Below are 26,467 nucleotides of genomic sequence, written 5' to 3'. Positions count from 1 at the left end.
TTGTGCTGCTAAGCAAAGCGGTGGAATGCTGCACCCTAGATGGTGAGGCTATTTGGTGAGAGTCCAATAGCCGAAAGCATTACTAGCTCATGCTCTAACCCGAATAGCATGGGGCACGTGGAATCCCGTGTAAATCAGCAAGAATCACCTTGTAAGACTAAATACTCCTTGGTGACCGTGGAACCTGTATGATCTTATAAATCTTGTGGCGATGCTCTTCAAGTCATACGTGGCCCTTGGTCAATTGGCAGTAGAGCTTTTTGAGTTTGTTCAATCCTACAGAGCTGAAATCACCAGGGAAAGTAGACTCACCTAAGTCGATCTTTCATGCCAAGTGACTCAACTCGGCCTATGTGAGTAAACCTCTCGTCCCGTGCAAGCAAAACTAACTCAAACCTCTTATACGAGTTATAACATAGATAACACGTAGCTTCAAGCTGATATTAAGGACTTAACATGGACATCCACGCCTTTTCATGCCCTTGCTATGCAGTTCCGGGTCGAAGGTAAGCTCACATGGATAATGTACATGTGCAAAATTTTATAAACACGCTCCAGCTTCGATGATCGACGGAATATCTAACAGAACAAGGAAGCATAATTAAATTCTTTTTCTGCAAATGAAGCACCCCTTTTTGAAAAGGCAAATCTCATTTATTCCAATCAATGAATCGTATCACCACATCAAAGAAGTTACCTGCATCCCAAAGTACTACAAAACTGTCTTCCCCGGGGGTGAGACTCCACCAACGCCGAGAACATGCCGCCGAATATGACAGAAATATTCTACATCCAAAACATTACCTTTACATCTCGAAAACGATAAAAACAACAAAAATCTTTCCTTACAAAAACAGGGAAAGATTGGCAGCAGTATGCACAGTGACTATACAGCCAGAATCTGCTCTGGCAAGCCATAATCACACTGCTCATCCCAAAGCTGAGGCGTCTCAAACTTGTTCTCCCCTTCTTGGAAAAGGGTCAGACAAAATTAATCACGTAATTCACGGGTTGAACCCTAATGTTATCTTCCATCAGCAGCAAATCGGAATTACATGTATTGGGCCAACCATTGCTTACACATATCCAGCACTGGGAGTGCATTTGCATGTAACGCCTGCAAGTAATGGTCCACAAGTTGCCCATTAGAAATAAATACAACAATATAAAATAAGAGTTATGTGTCCCCTCAATAAATAATATCCACTAATATGACCATTCAATAGAAAAGCTTGAAGCTTATAAGCAACAAAAGTTTTTCTGGTCGGTTCATAAATCAGCACTTGCTGCATTGGTTCATATAAAAATTCTGAGCCTAATTGGTAGGAATATAACCTGATGTGCCACGTACTGCACGTCAGCAACACTCCCACTCCGTGAAGCAATTTGGAAAGCGCTCTTGAGACGACCGCAAACCACACAAGCGAGCACCTTCCTGTCGGCACAAACCAATATAGCATTTGAGTTTAATGCATTCTTTTAATATGAAAAAGAACGTAACCAGAAACCCTGAGACCTTCTTTACTCTTTAACTATTACAGCAATTGTTCAAAGCAGAAAGTTGCCCCACATGAGTCAGTAAGTTATACATCTGATTTGTTAACTAAGAAATTCTGCTCTCCAACTTAAATTAACCTGGCCTCGGCTTCCTGCCCCCATCCCCTTCAATATTATGCAGAGTCATTACATGTAAGACTTTTTGGCCTCTCATACTAATAATGACGAGGAACACATTTTTGCTAGGGCAGAACCAGCTAGCTCTGAGTTAGCATAACTATAATTTTCAGAATCGGACTGGATTGGCCACTTAAACTGGCTTGACAAGAATTGGCTGCAAATTGTCATGACTTGGCAGTAGAGTGAAATGCATAAGAAATAGTTTGAACTGGATTGAAAAGCCTGGTACTTGCAATGACCAGCAATTAGCACTGAACCAGAATGATTACAAACTTTATATTTTTAAATACGCCATTCAGATATTTTCAAAGTGAACCATATTAACCCATGCTGTGACCAGATCCTGCCTAGATGGTTCTGTCACTTTGAAAATGATTATTATTCACATTTGCAAGTGTAAAAGGTGACAACTGAAATTATTACCTGTGGCTGCTGGTTAGCATGTCTATAAGACGGTCAGGCCGTTCCTTGTGCTTGTTAGCATATACATTGATTGCAGCCCCCAACACCTGCAGCATTCCATAAACATTAGGATATTTGGACATGCATAAAGAATTACATTAATTCTCTTTTTCTTATCAAATTGAGAATGCTGAAGCAGTTGGATTTATATAGAAATCATTAAACTGATGTTGGATACAGCAACACCATTAGCAGAAAGACCAATAAAGGTGGAAAGGCTTTTAGTATTCATAGTATTCTACCCTGTTACAATGCATATCTGCATGAAAGCATCTGTGGGACCATTCATTTATATTACGTTCAGCATTTGCATCTCTTTTCTTTTTCTTATAATCAGAATGACACTTTTCACTTGTAGTTATGAAAACCAAACCAAAGCATCTGTTTCAACCAGTTCGACAGGAAAATGGCCATCTAGCCAATCCAGCTCCTGGATGCAGACCCATATGGACACATATGGGTGAGGGTGGACTGAAAGTGCCAATAATGTGATTCTGGGTACCATATGGGCATGGTTTTGCAGAAGCCAAAAAGGATATATCACCTTGTTCTATAACATGTCGGGTGGCTTGTTCTTTTAGATATAAAAGGTCCTCTGATTAAACAAGTCATGTTGTTAAAGAGCAAACTTGACAAGTTATTTGACCACAAGACTTGATAAATTCAAAATGCAATGCCCTTTACTGTAAATGACAAATCTCCTGGTAGAGGTAAGGTGAACAAGCTGATTTGTCATTGTAGAAGAATGAAAATCAGCTTGTCCACTCTCCTAGTACCTGGAGATACGTCGAAGTTTGATGGAGACCCCATAAAGAAGGTTCATGCAACCTCATCGATGATAATTCCACCTCAAATGTTTTGCTTCTTTTTTAATTATATATTTATATAAGCACTGGAACCATCGATCACTGTTGACCCATGAATCAATGGCCTGCCTATTTCACTGTTCAGTCTGGTTCTGTTATGTAGGTATTATCTCTCAAGCAATCAAATTACTGTTGCACTGAGGTGATCAATTGCTTCCTACTCTGAACTCTTAATACTTATAATACAATTTACCTGATCCCAATCCTCATCATCAATAGTCCCTTTGATGTTTCTCAAGAATTCTGTCAATTGTCCCCCCTTTTTCCTCTCAGCAAGTGATGCAGCTACCCCAGCATATATATCGACCGCTGCATGAAATAAGAAGTCATCAGCATAACTAAATGATCTACAACCTTAGATCCCCCATGCAGAAGAAACATGTAAGGCCATAAACTAGTGATCACCAGGAAGATTGAATTCATATATCACTTGAAAGGCCAGGTCAAAGTTCTTTTCTGCCAGAGTCTCTGCAATCTCACATCTTCTCCTGAAAGAGCACACAAAAATAAATTTATACAAATGTAGCCAATTTATTGAGTACCAAAATATGCCTTTGTACGTTAGAAAATTTTCATTCAAAATTTTAGAAATAAAGCTTGGAATTCCATCAAATCAAAACAGCATCTTTACAGCCTAAAGAACTTTCCAAAGTATGACATGAAATCGAGATGCATAAGATGCAATATCTAGTAGGCAAACACTAAACTCACACATTTGAATATGCATCATTGTCTCATTAATGAATTGTTTTATTTTAACCCAGAAAAACTAAAATCCAAGTAGCACAAACCTGAATGTTTCAGGGTCATTTGGATTTCCAAAAAGTGAATGTTTCCACTGAGGCCCTTCTGAATCATTAAATGATTTCACAACATCCATCTGGTCAATAATATAATTTTACAAGAGAATATTAGGCTATGGACCAATGAAAGTCAATGTGAGCACATTCATACACTGACTCGGAAAAGATTATACAGATAATATCCTTCAAAATAGCATCATCTACATGATTAGTGTTCATTGAAAAGGTTTAACTAAGAAATAATGCATTTTCATAAGCTTTTTTATTTCTTCCACCACAACAACAAACCCCCCCACCCCCCCCCCCCCCCCCCCCCCCCCCCCCCCCCCCCACATCATGTAAACCTTTAGGAAGCAATTCAGTGATATCAATCACCTCCAACATAGACCTCTAGTAATTGACCTTTGAAACCAGTGTACATCTATCAGGAAATTTCTCCAAGCCATTATTTTATTTATGTATTTATTTTTTCTGTGGAAAATATTCAGATATCTCCTTCCTTTATTATTAAACAATCCCAAATTGGATAAATAACTGGAAATTACTGTGCTATAAAATCGTTTTGGCAACCTCTCGCTTGAAATTTCTTTGACTCCAGCCTCGCAATTACCAGCAAGATTCTCCAGTTCAGTGTCATGAATATTCATTGACATCAAAATATCTCCCAATTTTATCCATTTTATTTTGTTCATCTTTTTTTTTTTAAAACAATAATATCTTAAATTTTATCGATAAAGGGAATATAACATTCAACATCTCATTTTAGAAATAACTCACTTGAATGGCAACGCGAGCAGAGAACTTGACAAGTCCTTCTTCAGTAAGCTTCTCAGAAGCACTCTTTCCTCTAAGACCCTTCGTAACAAGCTTAGTGGATTCGCCACCTTTGCATCGTGCAGATAGGCCTTCATCAAAATGGATCTACACCCAAGGGAAAATCACTTTTAGATCATGACTTGCGCAGATTGACAAAACCCCAGCAAGAAAAAGAAATGAAGGGGAAAACTACTCGCCAAATTCAAAAACCTGTCATTTGTTATGACTAACAATTGCATCTGATGGATGAGTTTTAGAAGAACTCTAGACAAGTTGCCCTGACCTTCTGAAATAGAAGATGGTTAAGAATGGAGGGCTATAATGGAATCATACCTTTGCATGTTCTAAATGTTTTATAGCTTCCTCTTGAGTTGCGGAATTCATGAATAACTGAATGCAGCACAAACCAGCAGCCACGTGGTCCTTCTTAATAACCTGAAATGTACAATAAGTTCAACAGTGTAAGTACCCCTGATTTCTCAATTAAGTTGAAACATTTCTTCCTAAAATAAGATCACTTGCTAAAAATGAGGTAATTTGTTATTTAGGCCAATGAAGTGTTATTTTTAACATCCAGTCCTTTTCAACCCCGTTATCATGCCTTTCAAATTACAATAGGGTAATTTACTATTTGATAAGAACTAAGGTATTATATTCAGAAAACAGGTAGCTACTTTAAACTAGACACCCTGCTATTTATAGCACCACCGTAGAGCAACAGCTTCCCAAGCTACTATTTTAGAAATGCCATAATAGGGCAAATGAAACAAAAAAAGGTTGCATCGTTCATCTGAAGGTGACAAATAGTAGGCAGATGCAGGCCAGAATAGATATCAGGTAACAATTGGAATAAGGTATAATTATCTGCAACACTAGCAGTATAATGGGGGTCTTAATTTCTCCCAATGAATCAAATCCCCATAATAACTACAACACACACACACACAGACATATAACTGTAACCTAAAAGTTTGCACTTATTTCTCGAACCAGAAACTAACTGGGACAGAGATAAGTATACCTGAAACTTGTACAGATAGTTGAAATGTTTATGAGTCTCACAGTAACTGCATATTCGGGCAATAGCTGCCATTGAATGCTGATTCACTGCTGTATCCTGTGGGTTTGCAGATGATATTCTACTTGCAATCACTTCTTCGAGCACAAACATGGCTCCATAACCAATACAAAGGTCACACAAGTCGTCTATTGTCCCATAATCAGTTGCCAAAGGATCCAGCCTTTGGGGAGATGAAGAGGAAGAAGCGGCAACTCCGTAAGCTGATGGTTGAGGAGGTGGAGGGACAGCATTTGGTGGGAAAAATAATATGCATGCATCCTTATAATGACCATGCCTAAACATAAAGGCAAGTAGATGTTGCCGAGAATACTGTATATTCAATAAACAAGAAGACGAAAGAAGTCTGAGACATTACTAGAATAGCCAAAAGGCAGCAGAGAGAATAAACGAGGCAGAGAATGATAACGGTAAATGACTCCATAGTGATATACAAGCAAATTGGAAAAAGACCTGAAGAACAGTCAGAAACGAGTAGGATGATGACGGAAGCGAAATTTCAAAACCAAGTACATTTGTGAAATCTTTGATAGACTCAACTAATCCGAAAAGCAAGCTGCTTAAACAAAAGCAAGGTAGTGGTACACTTGTTCACCGACACTCAATCCACTTGCCAACAAATAATTACGAATAGCCAACTAGTGGAAGTGGCTTAAGTGAAGGCAGAATAAGTAGGTGCAAAAAGTCAACCCAACTACTTACCAAAAGATCTAACTCATGGCTAAACCATACGAAGCCAATGCATCATATTTATCATCTAATAATATGCTAATTATATGCCGAATAGTCCTTTCAATAGATTGAACAAAAATTTCTGAACAATCAACATACAAGCCAAAAGGCCAGGGAATAGCATAAGCAGATATTCATTTTGCCTAAAACGAAATAAAGAAGTTTAACTTACATCTTGCAGATAGGTAACACATTCAAGGTATTGAATGCTATCTAAGTTACTGCGAGGTCCATCATCATAATCCACACTTCGAGCAGAATTATCTGAAAATGGAAGTGACCGCCTAGAGCCCTCGGAACGTGGAAATGTAGTTGGCATGTATAGTACATTTAGATATGAATCAGCAGAAAGTGAATCGTCCATAATTGCTGGTGCACTTTTAGCCAAATGTTCATACCTGAAATGGAAGTGCCCTCAATCAGACTTTGCCAACTAAACAATATTGCTAATTAAAATGTGAACATATAATAGAAAAGCAAATTAACAGTTTCTAAGCATTTCAAAACCAAAATATGTAAAAGCGATGCATCAAATATCTTCATGGAATGCGAAGATTGCACTTTGAGAGAAGAAGGCTACTTTTCGTTTCTGTTGCAGGGTTACATGACAACTTAGTGAATGGTCAAGAGTATCCTTATTTCCCCTGGTCCACAGTTGACCATTCAACCATATGCTCAAAGTTAAAGTTATAACCAATGAATGAGTCATTCCTCCGTTAGTATGTGGCATAAAACGATGCCCTTAATCTCCAAAGAATCTTCAAGATCTGGAGCCTTTATTTATGGCAGTGAAACCTGTAATTATAGGTATAGAACTTCTTGCTGCTATGAGTTGAAAGCAATCTTACATAGATTGAACTGCTGAAACATCAACCGGTGGACTCCCTTCAATAGTATTAATTATCTCTAGAATGACTGGAGCAGGATCAGCCTTGAACAATTGAAGAGCTTGCCTAAAAAGAGACAGAGAAACAGAAACTTTTGAGATATACCCAATCAACTCTTATATATATGGACTACGGAAATTCATAAAGGGAAGGGAGACGTACTTGAACTTCACTCGAGCTTGTGCATACCGCTCCATTTTAAGCAAAGCATGTCCCCAAGCATTCCAAACAGGAAAAACATCTATCTGCAAGAGGAGCCACATATTTTAAGCATGTAGCACTTCATAATGTTACTAGTTAAATTGCTTGCTGATGCCACGTCCATCTTGCACTCAACATGTGAGCACTTAAACCGCAAAAAAGTGAAAGTCGCTACTTTTTCATTATAAAAGTTATGTAATTTATATCACCGAATTTAAGAAGTAAGGACTAGATTTGCAAAAAGAAACTCCCAGACTACGAGTTTTTTTGTCTGTCATGCCAGAAAGAAATTATTATAGTTTATTAGTAGAAAACATCTACCTTGCACTTCTTGCAAGTATAAACGGCCATACTGTAGCGTTCATCTGCAGTCAACCTGTCACGAAGCCGCCCAGAAGACTCTTTGTCTGCAATATCATCAACAGAAACCGCAATTCCAGAACCTAGGAGGCTCTGAAGCAGCTCTGCCCGGCCTAACCACACATCTGCTTGCATCAGGAGCTCAGAGAGCTCATCTGTGGACTGACTACCCACACTTGAGCTACCAGCATCAGACGATGTATCATCAGTATCCCTGTTTCTTTCAGAAGAAATAGGCAATTCTGCTGCACCACTGAGTTTTCTTAGAAGGGATTTGGCATAAAATAAACCCTGTAACCAAACATGCACTATATATTACTCAAACCTGCATGAGAATGTTGAATTATTGACTTTTCACATTAAGATGTATGTTCACTCATGTTACTAGAACGAATGTTGGCTATTTTTACTTGAATTTAATGAAAATGGCAACAAAGATATACACGACGACAGATTTTTCTGGGACGGAAAAGTTAATACATCTTGACTGTTCATCAACAGCACAGTACGAGTGCTTCAATCCTCAGCAAGATGATCAACCTCAAGACTCAATCAAAGCTTTGTGGCATATAATTTCGCCTCTGAAGAAGGAATGCCAGTCTATGGCCTCATGCTGTGAAGGGCCAAGCATTTCATACCACTGATTCAGGCTAAGAAAGGGTATTTGCAATCCTCAACTCCCTCGCTAATAAAATTTTTTATAGTAGAAATTTATGTATCATAAAGTGTAATTGCACACTTTTATTTTACGACTCTCGCTGATTGTGCATGCTTGGGAATAAAAAATGAAACAGCTACAGCTTTATGCATCTTGTGGACTTGGCTATGCTAGACAGAACCTGCACAAATGTCTCTGTCGCACGATATGCCCGTCCAATCATTTCCATGGATGAACTCTCCGGCACCTGTTGGGAGCTCAGAACATTCTTCATCTGGTTAACACACAAGTCCATAGCACTTTTGGCAGAAACCATTTCATCAGAACACAAAGAAAGCAGTGCCTGAAAGGTTCAAATCTTAGTTAGGATTGACTGAAGGTTAAGAAAGACAACTGGATATACTATGTTCCTGGCTCAAAAACCTCAGCGGCATTCTAATCAACTCTCTCCTCCTTGGTGAGGAAACTCTTTGCCATTCCAAGGCATATAATCTCTTCAAATATGCACTGCGAGCTGCTCCACAAGCTACCTATATATTCTTACCCTCTATCGCCAGCTACAACCACTCCACTGAATGAAAGTACGATCCAGAATAAATCAACAGATGCTAATTTTGAGAAATTTAAAATTTATTGCACAAGATTTCTCATATAAGCTCTTGAAGATCGATAAAAGTGATCTCAAAAGCAAATTACTGACCATTTCTTCGGTTACATGTCACCTGCTGATCAGAAAAATGTGTATGTGCTAACTATTCAATTTTGTCCAATACAGCTTGGATGGTGCTCAGAGCCACAATTTCCTCGGCACTTGCATCCCAGTCCTATTAAAGTAACTAGGCTCTCGTTGAAAAATTAACAATATGAGATTTCATTTTAGAAAGATTATTGGAAAATCATGAACATAGATTAAACTAGTGGTCTAACCTACAGTGACCAAACAGCAAATGTAAAACTCATCTACACTCACTAGTCAATGCAAAACATTTAATATAAAACAAGATAATTCAAATCTTTTGCCCATAACAAGCTTTGATCATCTTCAGTTTCAATTACCTTCGCTGAAGGGTGTAATATTACATAATATCAATGAACTAATTTTTCTTTCAATTCTCCGCTTCTACATATACTTTCAAATTCCAGGAAAAAAAAAATGTGCAGTATGGACAAGTTGCGGCCACCCAATACAGTTTTCCCAAGAGAAGAGAATAGAGTCGTAGAAGAAACTACAAGTGACAAGGGATGATTTTCAAGCAAAAGGTGAATATAAAGACGTGCGCTGTCTTCAATGCTAAGGGGACGAAGTAGCCTACTCTGCTGCAAAGTTTGAAAATAACTCTCATTCTATTTCTCACAAAATTACTTTGGCTTCGTCATTTCTAGATAACTCTAGACTATGGACGCTAATTTGTCCCATGGTTTAAGGGCATATTTGTCTAGATATCAAAGAGATGGTGTACTAAGGGCTAGCGCCTCCTGGCCTTTGGCAACAATGGAAAAAAATACCTTTCTCCCTTTTGGCTAAGATTGAGTGTAGTATCTGTTCTTATCAGTGCAAACAGCATTCCAAGGACCACTACCAACAAAATATGAAATAGATAGACAATTCAAGAAGTGAACCTTAAATAGAGTAATGTCTGGGGCTGTTTGATATCGATGTGAGGACCTAATAGCCTCATCCTTGATTGGATCGCCAGTAAGCATCCATTCATCAGCTATTGAAACAGGTGGAAGCCGGTCTTGCCCATCAGTAGAAAAAGGTGCCATAGAATCTTCCTGTATACCCGTCATTGCTTCCCAAGCAACTTTCTCAGATGGAGATATTCCAGAATTCTTTCTCTTCCGCTGATTATCTTTTGGGACACCCTTCTCCCCCCCATTTCGAGGGCCCCAAGAAAAAGCTCGGCGAGCCTCCTTTTGCAAGCTACTTAAACTGCTAGAAAAAGATGACTTTGCCAAACCACCAGATTTCATTTTTGGCCTTGGCCTTGGCCTTGTGCTAGCTACAGAAGTACAAACTTCCCTGGAGGGAGAACTGATGTTAACAGCAACAGCTTTAGCAGCATATGCAACAAAAATGGCATTGTCTCTCAGTGAAGGAAATTCCTTGAGGATCTGTCAGAAGAGATAATCAACCAACTACATGAGTGAATAAGTAAAGATTCTAAGTCCTCCAGGTAATTTTTCGCTAGAGCCAGAAATAAAGAAAGCTGTTTTCTAAAGATTGCACTTGAGAAGTGCTTTCTTTTTTATTGCTCCACACGATAGTTCTTTAGAAACATCAAAGACACTGTTCCCAATTTAGATATTACTGAGCTTTTCCTTTTTCCGTAATGAAAAGTCTGCCTCATAATTGTATGTAACTAATGAAATTTTGAATAGACCACTACCAACTGTAATGAAAATTCAAGTTCTCCAAAAGAATGTGTCCCTTATCATAAATTTTAGCTAAGCATTCCATCACACGAGTTTTTATAAAGACCGTATGGAATTGATTAGGTGGGAGACATGCATGGGTACGCAGACTTGAACCTGAACACTGATACTCGGTGAAATGCTTGAGAATAGGGTAAGATACTTGTTATTTGAAATAACCACTGTTGTCTATAATACAATATGGAAAATTTTCACCAAAAAAAAAAATACAATATGGGAATCTCAACACTTATCCTAAATATATAATAGTGAAGCTCATCATTGCATGCGTAACAACAGTATTTTCAAACCACTCTTTTATGATAAACCTGAGTGATTTTCTAAAATAATTCTGAAAAAAAAAAATTAGCAACAATTTTCAAGAAACACATCCCAAAAATCTATAACATCAGTATTTGACTTTATTTTATATAGTACTCGTTCCTTCCATGCAGCAGATGAGAAAAAAAATGATAGTATCATCCATAAATATGAGGTTTCTGAAATCACTATCTGCAGGTAAAAATGTGCCATATTGTATCGAAAAGTTATTTCATTCTGGAAGGTAGATTACCAGTGAGGCAGACTGGAGTTGCTTCCCCATTAAAAGAACTTCAATTATCAGATGGGGATGCTCATGCAGTGAGGAGCATCTCTGCTGCCATGGCAACGGTAAGGCAGCTAAAACACGAAGACCCAAGGCCCACGAGTTAAGCCTTGAAACCTCAACATCCGATAGATTCCCATCTTTGCGCTTGAGAAAGAAGTGAACCTGCAAAAGAGAGGGGGAAAAACAGCTAGGGATTAGAAAAAGAAACAGTTGGATAGACAGCACTGTCAAATCCAAGCCAAAACGAAAAGAAAAAGGATTTACAAGAAGCTGCTTGGACCGCAAGTTGGGTAACAGCTGCATTGCACCCATGGCAACAGGTAAAGCATCCTTAGAATCACGTAGTGAAGAAAGAAAGCGCGAAGCTTCCGCTGGACCTCCACCACTCAGAGGGTCAGCAGTAAGAAGCTTCACAAGTTGCTGACCCTGGAGCTCTCTCCGCAGATCTATAGATAACCGTGCACTTTCAGCCACTTCTAAAGCAGCAGAAACAGCTCCCTTCTCAGCCAATCTAAGCGCCAAGCCCTCTGGATCTGCTTTACATGCTGCTTCAACCTGAAAGCAACCCAAATTTTTACAAGTAATAAAAAGAGCAAAAGCATTCCTACAAATCTGAGTATCGCAGATAATTGGAATATATTCCCTCCTCACCCCCCAAAAACGAACTTTATAGCCAATGTGCCTCCAATTTTACAAGCAGAGGGATGAAGAGAATTTTTTTGACCTGCTGCCAGCTGCTATAGTGATCATCTGCACTCAGTATGTGACTGTACCTCTGCAGAGCTTGTCTCATATGCAAAATCTGAGCATTACAGATAATGACAGATTGATCGAATCAGGCAACAAGGACAAGGAAAGAACCAAAGTAACCAAGTCGTGTATCAGAAGGAAAAGTGGGTAAACAAATTGACCAAATCCAGCACCTCATTCCTGACTGGATCAGTTTGAGGCAGATGACAACTGCACATGGTGAGAACATCCAAAGCAGCATCAAGCTCCCAGCGATGAATGTACCTGAAACAATTTCACCAATAAAAATGCATGATACATAATTGTTACACTGATAATTACAAACAGTTCTAACAGTCAAAAATAAAAATGAACCAGCAGATAGATAGATTATTAGGTCAATAACTGCTTCAAGTAGCAGTGCATATAATAATAGCACAACACATCATAATAAGCAAAGAACCACGTGCATCACATACCTGAGTGTAAGTCTAGCAGCCAACTGCTTATCCTTCAACCGCAAGCAATATTGCCAACTGTTACTCCAAATGCTATGGCTTCCATAGCTTTGAGCTTGACTAGATGCTGATTGATTTTCCTCCCCACGTTCAATTAGTAACTGAAGTAAACGGTCTGAGGCCCCATTACGAAGGAAGCGATCCGAAAGTGCAAGAGCATCCATTAACTTGCCTTCATCAATCAATCTACTTAAGAGTGCACGAAAAGAGATCAAAAAGAGATTCCACTATCATCATATAAGAAAAAGCAGATACCCTCATCCCCTAGTCAAGATGCTCCACAAGTATAACATAGAGAAGCTAATGGCGGAAACTTAAAAGGGCAGAAATCATTTGCAACTTGGGTCAGCAAAGCAAATGCGGCACCCAAGTGGGTGAATTGATATGAAAAAATCTATTTGAAAATTCCCAAGGCGGCAAACCTGGATAAATTTAGAGAAGGAACAAAAAAAAATTCCTTGCAACTATGATGATGCCAAATACGTACCTGTCAACTGCTCTCTCATAAGGTTCTTCATTCTCCCAGTCAAAAGAAAGGAAAGCTGTGGGACCCAAGTCAGCAAATTCAGACTTTAGAGCGCCGTCACAATGTTCGACAACTTCACTATGAAGATCTACTGAAGTAGCCGAGACATTGCCAGCAGCAGTAGTATCATCAAGTTCTGACTCAGTATCACTGTCATGCTCACGCAGTCTCTTGATTGCAGTTCTGGTTTCACGTTCAACTCTGCTATCTTCAGCTGTTTGAGAAGACATTACAGCAAACTCTGAAACTCGATGAAGGTTAGTCTGTGTTTGGATCCACCGGTTTAAGGTTGGAAACCTGTGCATCAATAGGTCGTAAAGTCCATCAGCGGAGGATTTTATTGCATCAATGGATGCATCAAAAAGGCATAAACTTCATACAACAGGATCGGAAAATCAAGATCACTGGGCTGACAAAATGTAAATAAAATCTACAAGAACCCTGCAAATCAGAAGAGATCCAGAAGTGGTGTTCCCGTTTTTTGGTGGAAGAAGAAAAGAAATCTAGAAACATGCACATACTTTGTTGATCAAAACCACTAACCTCTCAGACTGATCAAGAACAAACTCATAAAACATATGATCAGCATCAGGAGACTGCAGTAACCCATTGTCCAACGAACTGGAAATGGAAGAATCACTTCCACCACATAATATACTGCTGCCAAAGACACATGCTAAGATAGCCCTCACTGGTGATATCTTCACCAAATGTTTCACAACATCCAACTCAAGGGGGTAGAGTGGAACAGCAGGAGTTGAAGAGGAACCATAGGAGCTAGGTTTAGCTTCTTTGGAGGGACTAAGTACTTTATTTTCCAAGCGACTCTTGGAAGAGCCAGGAATCACTGGAATACATGCCCATCCACGACCAGAATGTGGAGGATAAACTGGTGGCACGCATGCAGATATAACTTCATGAACAAAATCAGCATGCATTATCTCTGCAACCTTTCCAGCTGCATCAGTATTACCTCGATCAAAAACTAAACGCGTCAAGAGCTGCACGGAAGAAATCATAAAGTAAAAACCATGTCTTCTTCAAGGAGTAAGTCTTTTCTTGAGCTCACAAAAGCATTAACTGGTCATAAGCATGCTCATATTGTTCATTACTTATACTTCTCATTTTGGCCATCAAATCAAACTTATTTAATTATTGAAACAAATTAAATAATGCATGCAGCAAATGAATTAAAACAAACTGAAAACTATTGGGCAATCGTCCGCACCAATACAAACAACTAAGAGAATTTCCAAGTTTTAACTCTTTTGTGCCATCATTTTGGTGAATAAATCAGCACAAAGAGATTGCATTGAGGTCCAAAATAAAACCATATTCTTAAGCAAGTCATTAATGGGAACATCCACTCTAAAAGACACAATACCCCTTAATGAATAGAAACAGGCTTGCAAAAAAAAATAAAAAAAGAAAAAGAAATGGAACCGGCAAAGACCACATGTAATAGCAGACAGACAGATATTGACTCAGAAAACTTTTCTGGTAATGAAGAAAGACATACATCTTTGGGCCATTCATACACGACAGAGAAGAAGTTGAAATCATGGGTTGTGTCCGTTCCATCAACTATATCACCAATGGCAGCTATATGCAGGATAAACTGTGATAAGTATGTAGTTGGCTTTGAAGTTAATGGACCGAAATATCTCTTTCCAGTCTCTTTCACATCATAATCAATAGGCTGCGAAGTATTTTCTCCAGACCCTGAACTCAATATCTGTTTGACAGCTCTTAATCCAAGCCCAAAAACTCGATCTGTATCTTGCATAAAACCTTTGTGATCCGAATATATGCCATCTCCTCTGCTTGAATCATGTTCAGTTTCTTCATCAGTGATAGCTCTCGCCAAATTGTGAAGTTTACCTAATTAAATGAACTGACTAAGAACCATTGACACAGCAAGTGTAAACATGGGCTGAAATTGTAATGTGAAAGAAAGCTTTTGCATTTTCTCTTTCTATACATAATTTTAGTATATGATCCAACCCAAGTATCATTTAAATGATATTTCTCTATTTATTGAAACAAATAACGCTATTCCTCATAAAAGAAGTACCACTCAGAAATTGCCGCTTGCCCTTGTGAGCATCATCTATCATCTGATGTAGCAAGGCAAGAGCTCGCTCCCTTTGTCCTTGCCTCTGAGACTCCTTTGAGGATGAGAATACAGTTTCCCCAGACAAAATGGTGTGAAGAGCAGGACGATTATCCTGGGGGGTAAAACGGCATGGTGAACAAACCATCAATAAGGAAATGGTGCAAAGAAATCCCTCTTTCCCCCAATATCAAATCAACAGAAACTTTATGGAAACACTCCAATAATTCCTCCATTTAATAACATGATAAAAGTTGTTTATATGCTGAGCAAACTAAAAGCAGCAAGATGCATCAGTTTGATGTTTTGCCTTCTGCCTTAAACTAATCATATATATTGCTGTTCCACCAGTATTTAAAGACCCACCTCTTCCAAGAACTCAAGGAAGCGCTTAAGCACACGACGAGAGATGGAAATAAGTCCCACTTCATGAATTTGGTCCCAATAGGTGGAGCCTGCTTTTGGAGACCCTCCAGGATATATCTCTGATAAAACTGCTTGAGCCTGTGGAAGATGTCAAAGATACAACACAAACTACATTACTTATTGCAAGCCTAGCATGGGAAAAGAATAATAAATTAAAATGTATCTATGCACTAGGGAAGTGTTGATAGTTTATCTCCCCAAAAGCAGGAATCCTTAAAGCCACATAGCAAGCAAGGCTTTTTAAAAGATATAAGAGATCAACTCTCTACAGGCCAAAACAGGTTGCCAACTTTAAAAAGAAAATCTTTTCTAAATGGGAATCAAACCACAATAAATAAGTGTAAGAAGGCAATTATAAACCAATGAGGCAGAACAGAGAGATGCGCATAGATAACATTGAGGAGCAAGGAAGGAAAGTACATCTAGTTCATTATTCAAGAGATATAAACCTCGAAAGTAAGTAAATAATGGATTTACCTGATTCAGGAGCTGCTGGCACATTTTTGCAGATTTTGCTGATGTTGCAGCAACATCGATGCATAAAAGAATCTGAAAGGAAATTCAACAGTATCATTCAGAAACTAAAACAACAAACAATTGTGCATGTCACCCAACCATATTAGTGGTAGAGGTTGTGGTCCTCACAGCAGCAAGTGGACCTAGCTTGGAACGCAGCGATGCAAAATCCAGATCCTGTATGCATGTACCGTCGGCGGCGCGAGAAACAACATCTTCTACCTGAAAGAAAATGAAAACATAATGCTCATGATTAGAATTTTATTAAAAAGAAGGATAATTCTAAAGATTATTCAAGCGGAAATCAACTGTCTTAAACAAAGAAGTGGGATTTACAGATGCTCTCCCACAGGTGCGATCTACCCATTCAGTTAGCTCTAGGGTAGCTTTATCTTCTGCAGATAATGCAAACCTATCTACTGCTTCTTCTCCAAGGTCATACTTTGCCCTTTGCATGCAACTGAATAAAGTAGAGAATAACAATCAGGGTCCAATAATTCTTTCTGTAAGAGAACGCCAGTGCAGAAAACCTTCACAGAAATCAAAGATGTTTCAGACAGAATTTCAAGATCCGCATTCTCATCAACAAGATGACAGGGAGAGAAAGAAAAACATATACTTGTGGCCACTTCACTGTTCTCTAGGACCAGTGGTCTTGGAGGCCACAAGAATATTATACTCAACTAAGCTCCCTTCCAAACACGTAAAAGCACCAAGGAGCTGCTAAGTTATTTTCTGATTTATCTTAAAGGACTACAGCAAAGTGTGAAACTCACACTTAGATGCTAGAATACTTCTGTGGTATTGCCTTTCAGATATGATTAAAATTTTGTAAACTCTTTCTAATATACAAGATCCAAATAGTAGACATTACATATATATATAGAAGGGAGACTATCTTTTTGAAAATGTGGGTCTTATATATATATACATATATATAAAAGACCCACATTTTCAAAAATATTCTCTCCCTTTTCAGGATTCAAGATTCTGTTTCTTAAGGTTGTACCGTTCCAAAGCATCTCAATGTCATTTTATCATGAATAATGTTGAACCCAACCATGACAATAAAGGCATATACATATGTATATCGGAAGCACAACTAAACCATCTGAAAAGGTAGAAAGAAAAGCAGTATAAACCATTTTCACATTCATAGTTAGAGAAACCGCAAAAATATAGCAATGTTTAATGTCAGATCATCTCCGCCGCAAATCCCTCCGCAGCACACTTAGCCAAAAGTATGCAAACTTCGAAACCTAAAAATCTCTCCCACTTTTCCCAAATGAATTTTAGTAACAAAAAGAGTAAAGGGCCTCCCCTAGCTTGCTTGAACCTTAGCCTAGGGGTACATTAGAAGTAGCTATAGTCAAGCACATATACTATCATGTAGTGGCAATGCCGAATGACGTGTTTCGTCCCAGAAAAGGCCTCAGAGAGGACTACAAATTAGAATTGTTGACTCAACTATCCGCCTTGCAGCTACCTCAGATTCATCAAGTTCTCTATATATATGTATGTACGTATATAGTATAAAATGATAAGAGTGCAGAGTACTACTTGCATCCACAACACTTTTTTGTGATACCTTGGGATGAAAAGCATGCATTACCTGTCTGTAAAAATTAGAAAATGGATCATGGTTTTATCCAACCTTAATCATATTTAACAATTTTCCAACAATTTAGTAGCCAAAGCTTTTTCACACCATATAATGAAGTGCAGGGTGCTGGAGAAAAGACAATTCACTCACAGGTTAAGTAGCTTAGACGGTGCTGCCCGTAGCACCGTCAGTGCCTCCTTCCATTTCCATTGGCGCCCATATAGTGGTAGAAGACGCTGCAAAATAGACAACCGCCAATCCCAATCTTCAATAAAGCGCTTAACCGCTGAAATTCTCCACTCTAAGGCCTGTCTTGCAGTGGGGCTTTTACTACCATTTGGAGCATGTTCTTGATCAGATACCGTTGATGGTAGATTGCGGCGCAATGTATCAAGTAACAACCCCGTAAATGATATAACCACTCGATTTCCCCCCTCACCAACATTAAGATCAGTGTGTTCCCAAACGCAAGTGGTAGATGATCCAGTATGACTTTTTGGGGAGGAACAATGGGTCAAATCAAGAGGCAGATCATCTATATGCAGAAGTGAGATGATGACATTCACCATAAATATCTGCATAAAATGAGAAATCCAGAATGAGTTAGTCAAAATGAGTTAGTTATCCTAAAACCTTAATGCATTAAAAAATTTCCAACTGCTAAAAGGGCATGGCAGACTTAGTCACTGATGACTACTATATCCTAGTTCCCAATAATCTGTTCTAAAGGATCATAGCCTCCAAAGACATTCTCTGAGAATATGCAGTAATTCATTGTCTGAATGTTATCACAAAAAAAAAGTGAGCAAAACCTCGGAAACTGGAAAAATCTCCCATTATGGCCAAAAGAGGAAAGAAAAACTACTAAGATGACCTTGCGAGGAACATCATTGATTGCCTCCAGGTGATTCCGCAAATCTTTCAAGTGACAAACAGCTTCTTGTTGGTGGCTTTCTTTTCCATCGTGCGAGCTCTTTTCCATAGCTCCAAGAGCAAGGACTGTGGATTCTAGAGCATATCTCATATGCATAAGCTCAATATCTTGCATCCTAAATGAGGGTTAGGTGAGAATTTTCAAGAGAAAATACCATACCAATAAAGACTATAAAGCTCAAATAAATATCTATCTGCAGCAATGAATCTCAAAAAAGGGAATTAGAATAAAGCTTAACCAAGTTGAAGCCAGAAAAGATACATAACTAGACAGGGCACTTAAATATGCAGGATCTGATGTTTGCTAAACACATCCCTACTAAGCACTTATCTTTTTGACAAAATATCCTAATGATTTGAGGTCAAATCATACAGAGCACCAGCCAATTCCTATTTGCATCATCTCTTGAACCTTAGCAATGATAGATTCTGATACAAATTTTACCAAAAGCATCTAACTCTACAAAAACAAACACCATACGTCCCTTGCAACCATAACAAAGAATCAAAAGGAAGATGTTAAAACTTTTAGTCTTGAAAAGAGCTCCTCGTAATTCTTCCACGAACAAAAAAGTCCAAACAGGGCACCTAGAGTTACTGAAAAGGCCCCCAGTTTTCTCTTACTTGTTTCTTCTAACTAAAGAAAGTGATATAACATCTATTCTGCAGAATTCCTCCCTACATAACCAGCCTTCAAGAGGTCAGCTCTTAATTGATCAATTTCCAGACCTCTAATTCTACCAATTTCGCTATGACTGCAGACCATGAGTCTCTGTGAGCCTTGGCCTTTCCATTAAGCAATTCCAACTCAACAGAAGGTTTCATAACAACCAATTATATTGGCACAGACAAACACGGGGCAATTGAACCTTTAGCTCTCCACAATGGAGGCTACACATGAATGAAAACAGGTTAGGTCCAGCACAACAAATCACTAACAGGAATATTAAAATGGACTCTATGAGACTCCTTTTAAGATGTTCATTTTGGGGGGTGAACAGAAGATAGAAAGAGATTCCATTAAAGGTACAAAGAGAATGCAAATACAAAGAAAAGTTTAAAAAAAAAAAAAAGAGGGGGGTTGCACAAACTCATATTTTGCAGCCCTTAAACAGGTGTTATTTGTCATTATTATTATTATAAAAAATAAAAATAAAAATAAAAAAGATCCCCAAAGATCTCCAGCATTCTATAGCAAGCAAAGATCAAACAGAACATAAAAGCATCTCATATTGGTACGATGAACCACCCTTAAGGGCCACAACGTAACCGCCTAAGCTAGCTCCTTTGAAAATTAATTGAAAGTTAATGTCTAGTACTGGTACCCCTAGGTGATCATTGAAGAAAGCATCTTTATCATTCAATAAAATAGTTCCCTTTGAGATTTAACTAGGTTTTACACTAAGGAAGTGCAGAATCATACTTATAGAATTCTGAAAACAAGGAGAAGCAGAAACAAGATCTTGAATTATCAAAGTACAATTCGTCAATGCAGTTGAGAATTCAAGAGTGCTCCTCAAATTGTGCAGCACAGGATATGGGTTAGAACTAACACAGATAACCGTATAAACAAGTTGCAGATGGACACAAAATTTGCAGACATAATGCATATGAACTAAAGTTCCAGTAACACAGATAAAAGAAAGTTTTGACCAAATCAGGAAAGGGCACTGCAACTTCAATTCAAGAAAATATAGAACCGCACCTCTTCCAGGCAGCTATGTTTGAAGCAATTGGCTGCATGCTGATCAATTTGATAGCATCTTGAAATTTTATGCCTGGAACAACATCAAATAATACCTTCCAGGAAGGTATTATACAAAGAGTAAGCAAAAACTTTTTAAGCGCTCATTTGCCAAATGGTTACATAAATCATCCATCTATTGAGATATATGGATAGAAAGAGAACAAGAGGTGAGCAGCTCCTTGGTTGGCCAATGAACTTCCTAAATGTGGATGAGCTGACATGTCAATGGAATTGTTCAGCAAGATCAGTTGTTTTTCATATGAAAACTAGCTTTTATGCTCGTGTGAGGCACGTGTCATTGGTTAGAGTGGTTACTTATAGATGGTTTTAAAAACTGACATTACAATTGAAATGTTCATTAAGTTATATATATTTTTAAATTGAAACCATTCAAATTTTATTGCATGCAATAACAAATTAAGGATAATTTAAAATAGTTACAATACCAAATATGGATAAAGAAAATGATATTACTTAGAAAAATATTACATTTTCTTAAATATCAAATTTTAAAAATTATCATAGATGACTTCCATGTATTTTGTAAAAAAGAAAATGCAAATCATCTATTGTCATAAATACTTCTTGCAAATTCTTACTTTTAAAATTTTTAAATAGATTTATCTTTTACTTTTCCAAAAATGTTCAATGTTTAAACATGCTTACTGCATATCAGTAGATTTTCTTTTAGTTATAAAAAAGAAAATGCAAAAAATTTGTTGTCATAAATTCTTCTTGCAAATTCTTACTTTTAAAATTTTTAAATAGATTTATCTTTTACTTTTCCAAAAATGTTCAATACTTAAACATGCTTATCGCATATTAGTAGATTTTTCAAAGTTTTTTATAGATATGTTATTTTTGTACTTTCTTCTAAACAAATTTGAGATTAGTTTGTTTAAATCAAGAATGTGCTTGCATCAAAAATTAAAAAATTATTAACTATTTAATGATTTATATGCATTTACTAATTTAATCCTAATTGTATATATACAATTACTACTGTTTATTTAGACATTTACCTTTATGACCTTATACTATATATAGAATTACCTTTTTAACCCTATTTATTATGGGAGATACAACTTTCTATATATAGAGAGAGAGATTTTTCTAGACAAATTTTGAGATAAATTTTTTAAAATCAAGAATGTGCTTGCATTAAAAATGAAAAAGCTATTAAATATTTGATGATTTATAAGCATTTACTAATTTAACCCTAATTGTATATGCATTAAAAATTAAAAAGCTATTAAATATTTGATGATTTATAAGCATTTACTAATTTAACCCTAATTGTATATATACATTAACAATTGTTTATTTTAGACATTTACCTTTATGACCTTATACCATATATAGAATTACCTTTCTAACCCTATTTATTACAGAGATACAACTTTATATATGTATATATAGATGGTCCATCATAAAACCGGCCAGACAACAAAAGCTATAGAACATGCTACCAGTACGGGACCCAAAAGCAGGTCTTACCCTAAGAGGACTTTGAACAGAGAGTCTTTCCAGCACAAAGTTCTCGACAAAGGGATCCATACAGGAATCTTCATCCGTGAATGATATCTGTTCTTTAACAGACAACAGTAACGACGACTTTGAGTCCCATGATCGCCCAGAATTCGCACAAGCAACAAAGGAGGCCAGATCCAGCTGATAGCACAGAGAATCACAAAGATGCTCCACACAAGATATCTGCAAAATAAAAAATTAATAATAAAGTAGATGAAAAAAATGTGATTATCAAAATTAATTGGTCTCAGAAATTACAACTACCTCATCAGACTGATTGCCATAAAGAGATGATTCTTCCAGACGAATCACTTGAGACTTACTTGTCCACAATAGCTGCATCAATTTCCGGCGTCCTTTCGTATTGCCATGCAACAGATCCCAACCCATAGCAGCTACTAGGGGTTGAAGTCGAGGAAATAACACGATAACCTATGACATATGTAAAGGAAAGTGAGCTGTGTAAGATACAAAGAATTTAGTAAAGGATTCAGTTGACTAGAGCAAAAGCTATTATTTCAGCACTCACATATGCAGCTAAAGATAATACTGCACACGTACATTGCTAGCTTCTTCAATGTCTTGCTTCTTTACAGCCGACAATGCTGCATCCATGTTACATTCCAGCATGTGAGATCTACAAACTCGAGCATAATGGTACATGTCCCTCATGCAAGCGTTAACTGTCGTCTTTGTGAGCAACATCTTTGAAGTCGACTCAGTCCCCGGCTCTGATTCAAAAAGAAGTTTCTGGAAAGCATCAAGTGGTGGTGGAATCTCCTTATTATTGAGAGCTCTGCACTTCTCAATGTCCTCCAAGAGCAGTTCATCCTGAATAAGCTGCTTGGCGCATAAGAAGTGAAACACAACATCACAAGACTAGTAGCATCCAATTTATATGAAGGTGGTGTTAAGAGAGCTAGCGATTTCCATATGATTACGAGTGAGAGAAGATTGTTTTATTGGCATTATTTCCGTTCCCTTTTTGGAAATGAATTACTAGATCTGGTTCGTCAGAATATTTTAAGTCTGGATCAGATAAAGTCAAAGCCATTATCCAGGCCATTAGCTTACAAGATAACTATTTTCTGAACTAAGTCCAACACTAACATTATCCAAGTCTCGCTAATAACTCGGTTCACCAGCCTAATCAGCGTAAGTACATATTTTGGCCTTCCTACTCAAAATCGTTCTGGAAGGCATCAAAATGTGGCAAAAAGTAGTATCGATTGAAACGAGAACCTAGTTTGGGCAAGTCTCGATGCAGTAAATGTAGAATATTTCTAGGCCTAATGTCTATTGGTCTTTGCCAAGGAAAGAAAAACATTGCTGAGCAAAGGAGGATGCCACCTCAATCATTTGGACGAGACGTGTGGAATCAGGTGAAAGAGCTTCTCTGTACATCCAAAACAATTTTTCTCGCACAGCATGCCACGAGTCTCCAAAACCCTCCTTGCCTGATAAAATCATCTTGACGAGATCTCGGAAGACCGTGCTATCAAAGAATAGAATTATAAGGGATGTGACCACTAAGGATAGAAGGAATGAACCAAATAGGACTAATAGATGATTAATGAGAAAAACCTCAGAGGATACAGGCAAAAAGAATGCAATTGCATTTTGGAACAAATATGATAAAAGAAATTCACAAGCATAAACACCTTTGACCTTATAATTGAAAAAATATATCTTCATCAATGTTTTCTTGTCCCTTAAAATAAAAGCCTCAAGAAAAAACTATTTCAAATGCCAAACATGCTCAGAAGGGCCAACCAAACTGCCTAGTAACAAAGTTTACTACAAGCTTGATGCCAAATGTATGAGAGACAACATTTCAATTACATTGACAAGCATGCGATTGATGTGCTTTATATTGATACGTGTTCCAAGAGATAGAAATCTTGTGAAGCAAGCGTCGAGAAAAGGGGTCACAGAGATATTTTTAAATGTCGTACATCAATAAGAGTAAAGCTGTCCGAATCCAAATTTTATACAGCAGGATCTTTTGAATCCAGTTTCCCTGCTTGCCCTTAATCTGTTTTGCATCCTTCTAGTAGTGCTGGCCCTAGCATTATCTAAACCACTAAAAGCATTTTGGCAAGTGGCCACAAAGAACAACCAAACTTCCATTCATTGTGAAAATGACTGCATGGAGATCTTCAGCATATTATGGAATTTGAACCAAGGTTTTCTCAAAAATATCAATTTGCAATCTGGTGAAGAAAGATGTAACTTGAGCCTTCACTACAAGTATGTTTGATCTTGCATCAAGCAGAGAAATGGCTGGAGGACCTTTCTCCAAGCTTATACCAAAATATCATGGAAATGTCCTTCTAAGTCACCAGTAAGGTCACATTCATCTACTCCATATCCAGCCGTAGTCCCACCATGACAAATCCCAGAAACTCCAAGTTCAAATCCAACCGAGCAACTCTCCCAAAGGAAAGCCCTCAAATACTAGAGGACGAAATCCCTTGGAATAAGAGTATTTAAAAATTTGCAAAACCGACTACAGGACACATTATTTCAACTTCATCAGAAGCTATATACATGAATAAACAGCGAAGTACATTTGAGGACGACAAAGCATAAGTAGCCCTAAACTTAAAACATCTGAAGTTTCAGGCAATCTCAATTTTCCATCATAAACCCTCAGGCAATAAAGATAAAAACAATCATACCGGTATTGTTCATCCTCGACATTATAGTTGAGGTGGAGAAATTTAAGACGGCTAATTGCTCCTTCCTCGTCACCTTGCCCCACACACTCCTTGATCGCATCCAAATGGGATAACTGAACTCTCTTCAGCATGAACCCCATAACCTTTACATCCTCCTCCTCCTGCAAGTAGTCCCTACTCACATTTTCATCCCTATGCACCATCAGGGCTAGCCCCGAATCATCAACAGCCCACCCCTGCAATTGCTGCTTCACACTCCAACACAAGGAGTCGAAGATATCGGCGAATTCCCAAACCACCACCCTCAAATACGTCAACTCCGATTCCTCCACGGACACCACACTAGAACTCGCCCTATCTACATCACCGCCACCCTCTGTTACATCTGCCTTCAACCTCCTCACCCCCAATTCCAACGCCTTGCCGAGAGCACTCGCGCAACCCCTCAGCTCATTATTTACATCCCCGGAATCCTCGCTCGGCCCCTTCTTGACTCTCTCCAACACCCGATCGAACAAAATTTGCACGTACAGGAGGAACTCGACGCGCAGCCGCAAGGCTTCCGAGTCAAAGCTCCACGCCGAGCTGGCATTATCGAACTGGAGCAGCTCGAGAGCGGACAAGTACGTGAGGAAGGAAGGGGTAGAGCAGGAGCGCGACCAAAGGACCTCGTCGAACCGGCCAGAGTTGGCGACGATTGTCTGGAGGACCGTCCGGGCGAGGTCGGGGTTCTTGGCTCGGAGGGTGAGGAGGATAGCGCGGAAGGGCTCGAACTGAGCGAGGTGGAGGTGGTTCGCGGCCAGGCGCAGGAGCAGCTCCGTCTCCTTGTCCATTTCCGTCGTGGGGTCGGGTCTCTCAATGGATTCGATTCGACTCCTGCCCAGCTGCGTTAACCGAATGAATCATTGGAATCTGTAGACGGGGGAGATGGTCGATTTGGAAGGGAACCCTTGAAATTTCGGGGTTGATGGATTGGTTGTCCAGTCCAGTGAGTGACTGCTTCCTTCAGATGCAGTGGTCCTCGTCCTCGATCGAAAGTTGCGGTCCCGGAGAGAGAAATTGGCAAGCTTCTATTCTATTCCATTCTAGGCTATTCTAAACGGAGGGGACATTGATAAGACACACACACACACAGACCCCAAACCCCCTCAGACAGGTAAATTGGTCCTTACACGGAAGCACTTTCAGGGAACCCGCAAGGGGAATTTCTCTTGCGCTGTTGTTTCTTTGCGTCATCGTCAAAATCCAATTGAAGAGAAAATTAGGTTCAGAACTCGCGCCTTTCGCCGGAATGATTATTATATTAACTAGGTGATATCCGCCGGAATTTTTCATCTTTTCACCAAAAATGTTAATCGACATATATAATTTATAAATTAATATAGATAAAAAGAAATAATAAAAGGCAGTCATATAAGTAAGACTATTTATGACAATAAATAAATACGTACTCACAATATACTTATAGAGGGGCTATAATCCTGTAATTTGTAGAAGTGTTTATGAAAAGTGGAAATATCGAGTATGAGTGTAGAAAAGCATGGCGAGTAGAGATTCGAGAGACAAAATGGATTTTGCTG

General features: G+C 38.4%; 1 protein-coding gene across 5 annotated transcripts; it reads right to left on the bottom strand.

Annotated features, from left to right (window-relative positions):
• Positions 1–632: 632 nt before the first annotated feature.
• On the bottom strand, positions 633–26,119 carry LOC116188838 (protein DDB_G0276689). 5 transcript variants are annotated; one of them, XM_031518309.1, is made up of 36 exons: positions 24,888–26,115; positions 23,557–23,701; positions 22,768–23,046; positions 22,471–22,638; positions 22,174–22,389; positions 20,635–20,729; positions 18,871–19,045; positions 18,147–18,571; positions 16,730–16,853; positions 16,523–16,615; positions 16,355–16,426; positions 15,818–15,955; positions 15,413–15,566; positions 14,858–15,219; positions 13,882–14,339; positions 13,300–13,635; positions 12,774–12,998; positions 12,489–12,579; positions 12,290–12,367; positions 11,830–12,120; positions 11,530–11,727; positions 10,161–10,655; positions 8,722–8,787; positions 7,844–8,173; positions 7,484–7,566; positions 7,283–7,387; positions 6,607–6,832; positions 5,646–6,014; positions 4,958–5,059; positions 4,586–4,729; positions 3,797–3,885; positions 3,411–3,493; positions 3,199–3,314; positions 2,101–2,186; positions 1,336–1,435; positions 633–1,117 (listed from the first exon to the last, which is right to left on the bottom strand). In XM_031518309.1, the coding sequence occupies exons 1-36, from the start codon at positions 25,718–25,720 to the stop codon at positions 1,052–1,054; spliced, it is 7,416 nt and encodes a 2,471-aa protein (XP_031374169.1). In that variant the 5' UTR covers positions 25,721–26,115; the 3' UTR covers positions 633–1,051. The 5 variants fall into 5 exon arrangements, with proteins under 5 accessions (XP_031374169.1, XP_031374162.1, XP_031374181.1 ...); XM_031518302.1 differs by having other exon boundaries at positions 8,722–8,883; positions 24,888–26,114; XM_031518321.1 differs by lacking the exons at positions 23,557–23,701; positions 24,888–26,115 and having other exon boundaries at positions 8,722–8,883; positions 22,736–22,874.
• Between the last annotated feature and the right edge of the window lie 348 nt (positions 26,120–26,467).

This window comes from Punica granatum, chromosome 1 (assembly GCF_007655135.1).
Source record: "Punica granatum isolate Tunisia-2019 chromosome 1, ASM765513v2, whole genome shotgun sequence".
NCBI classification, from domain to species: Eukaryota; Viridiplantae; Streptophyta; class Magnoliopsida; order Myrtales; family Lythraceae; genus Punica; species Punica granatum.
This window is presented reverse-complemented; position numbering and strand designations above follow the sequence as displayed.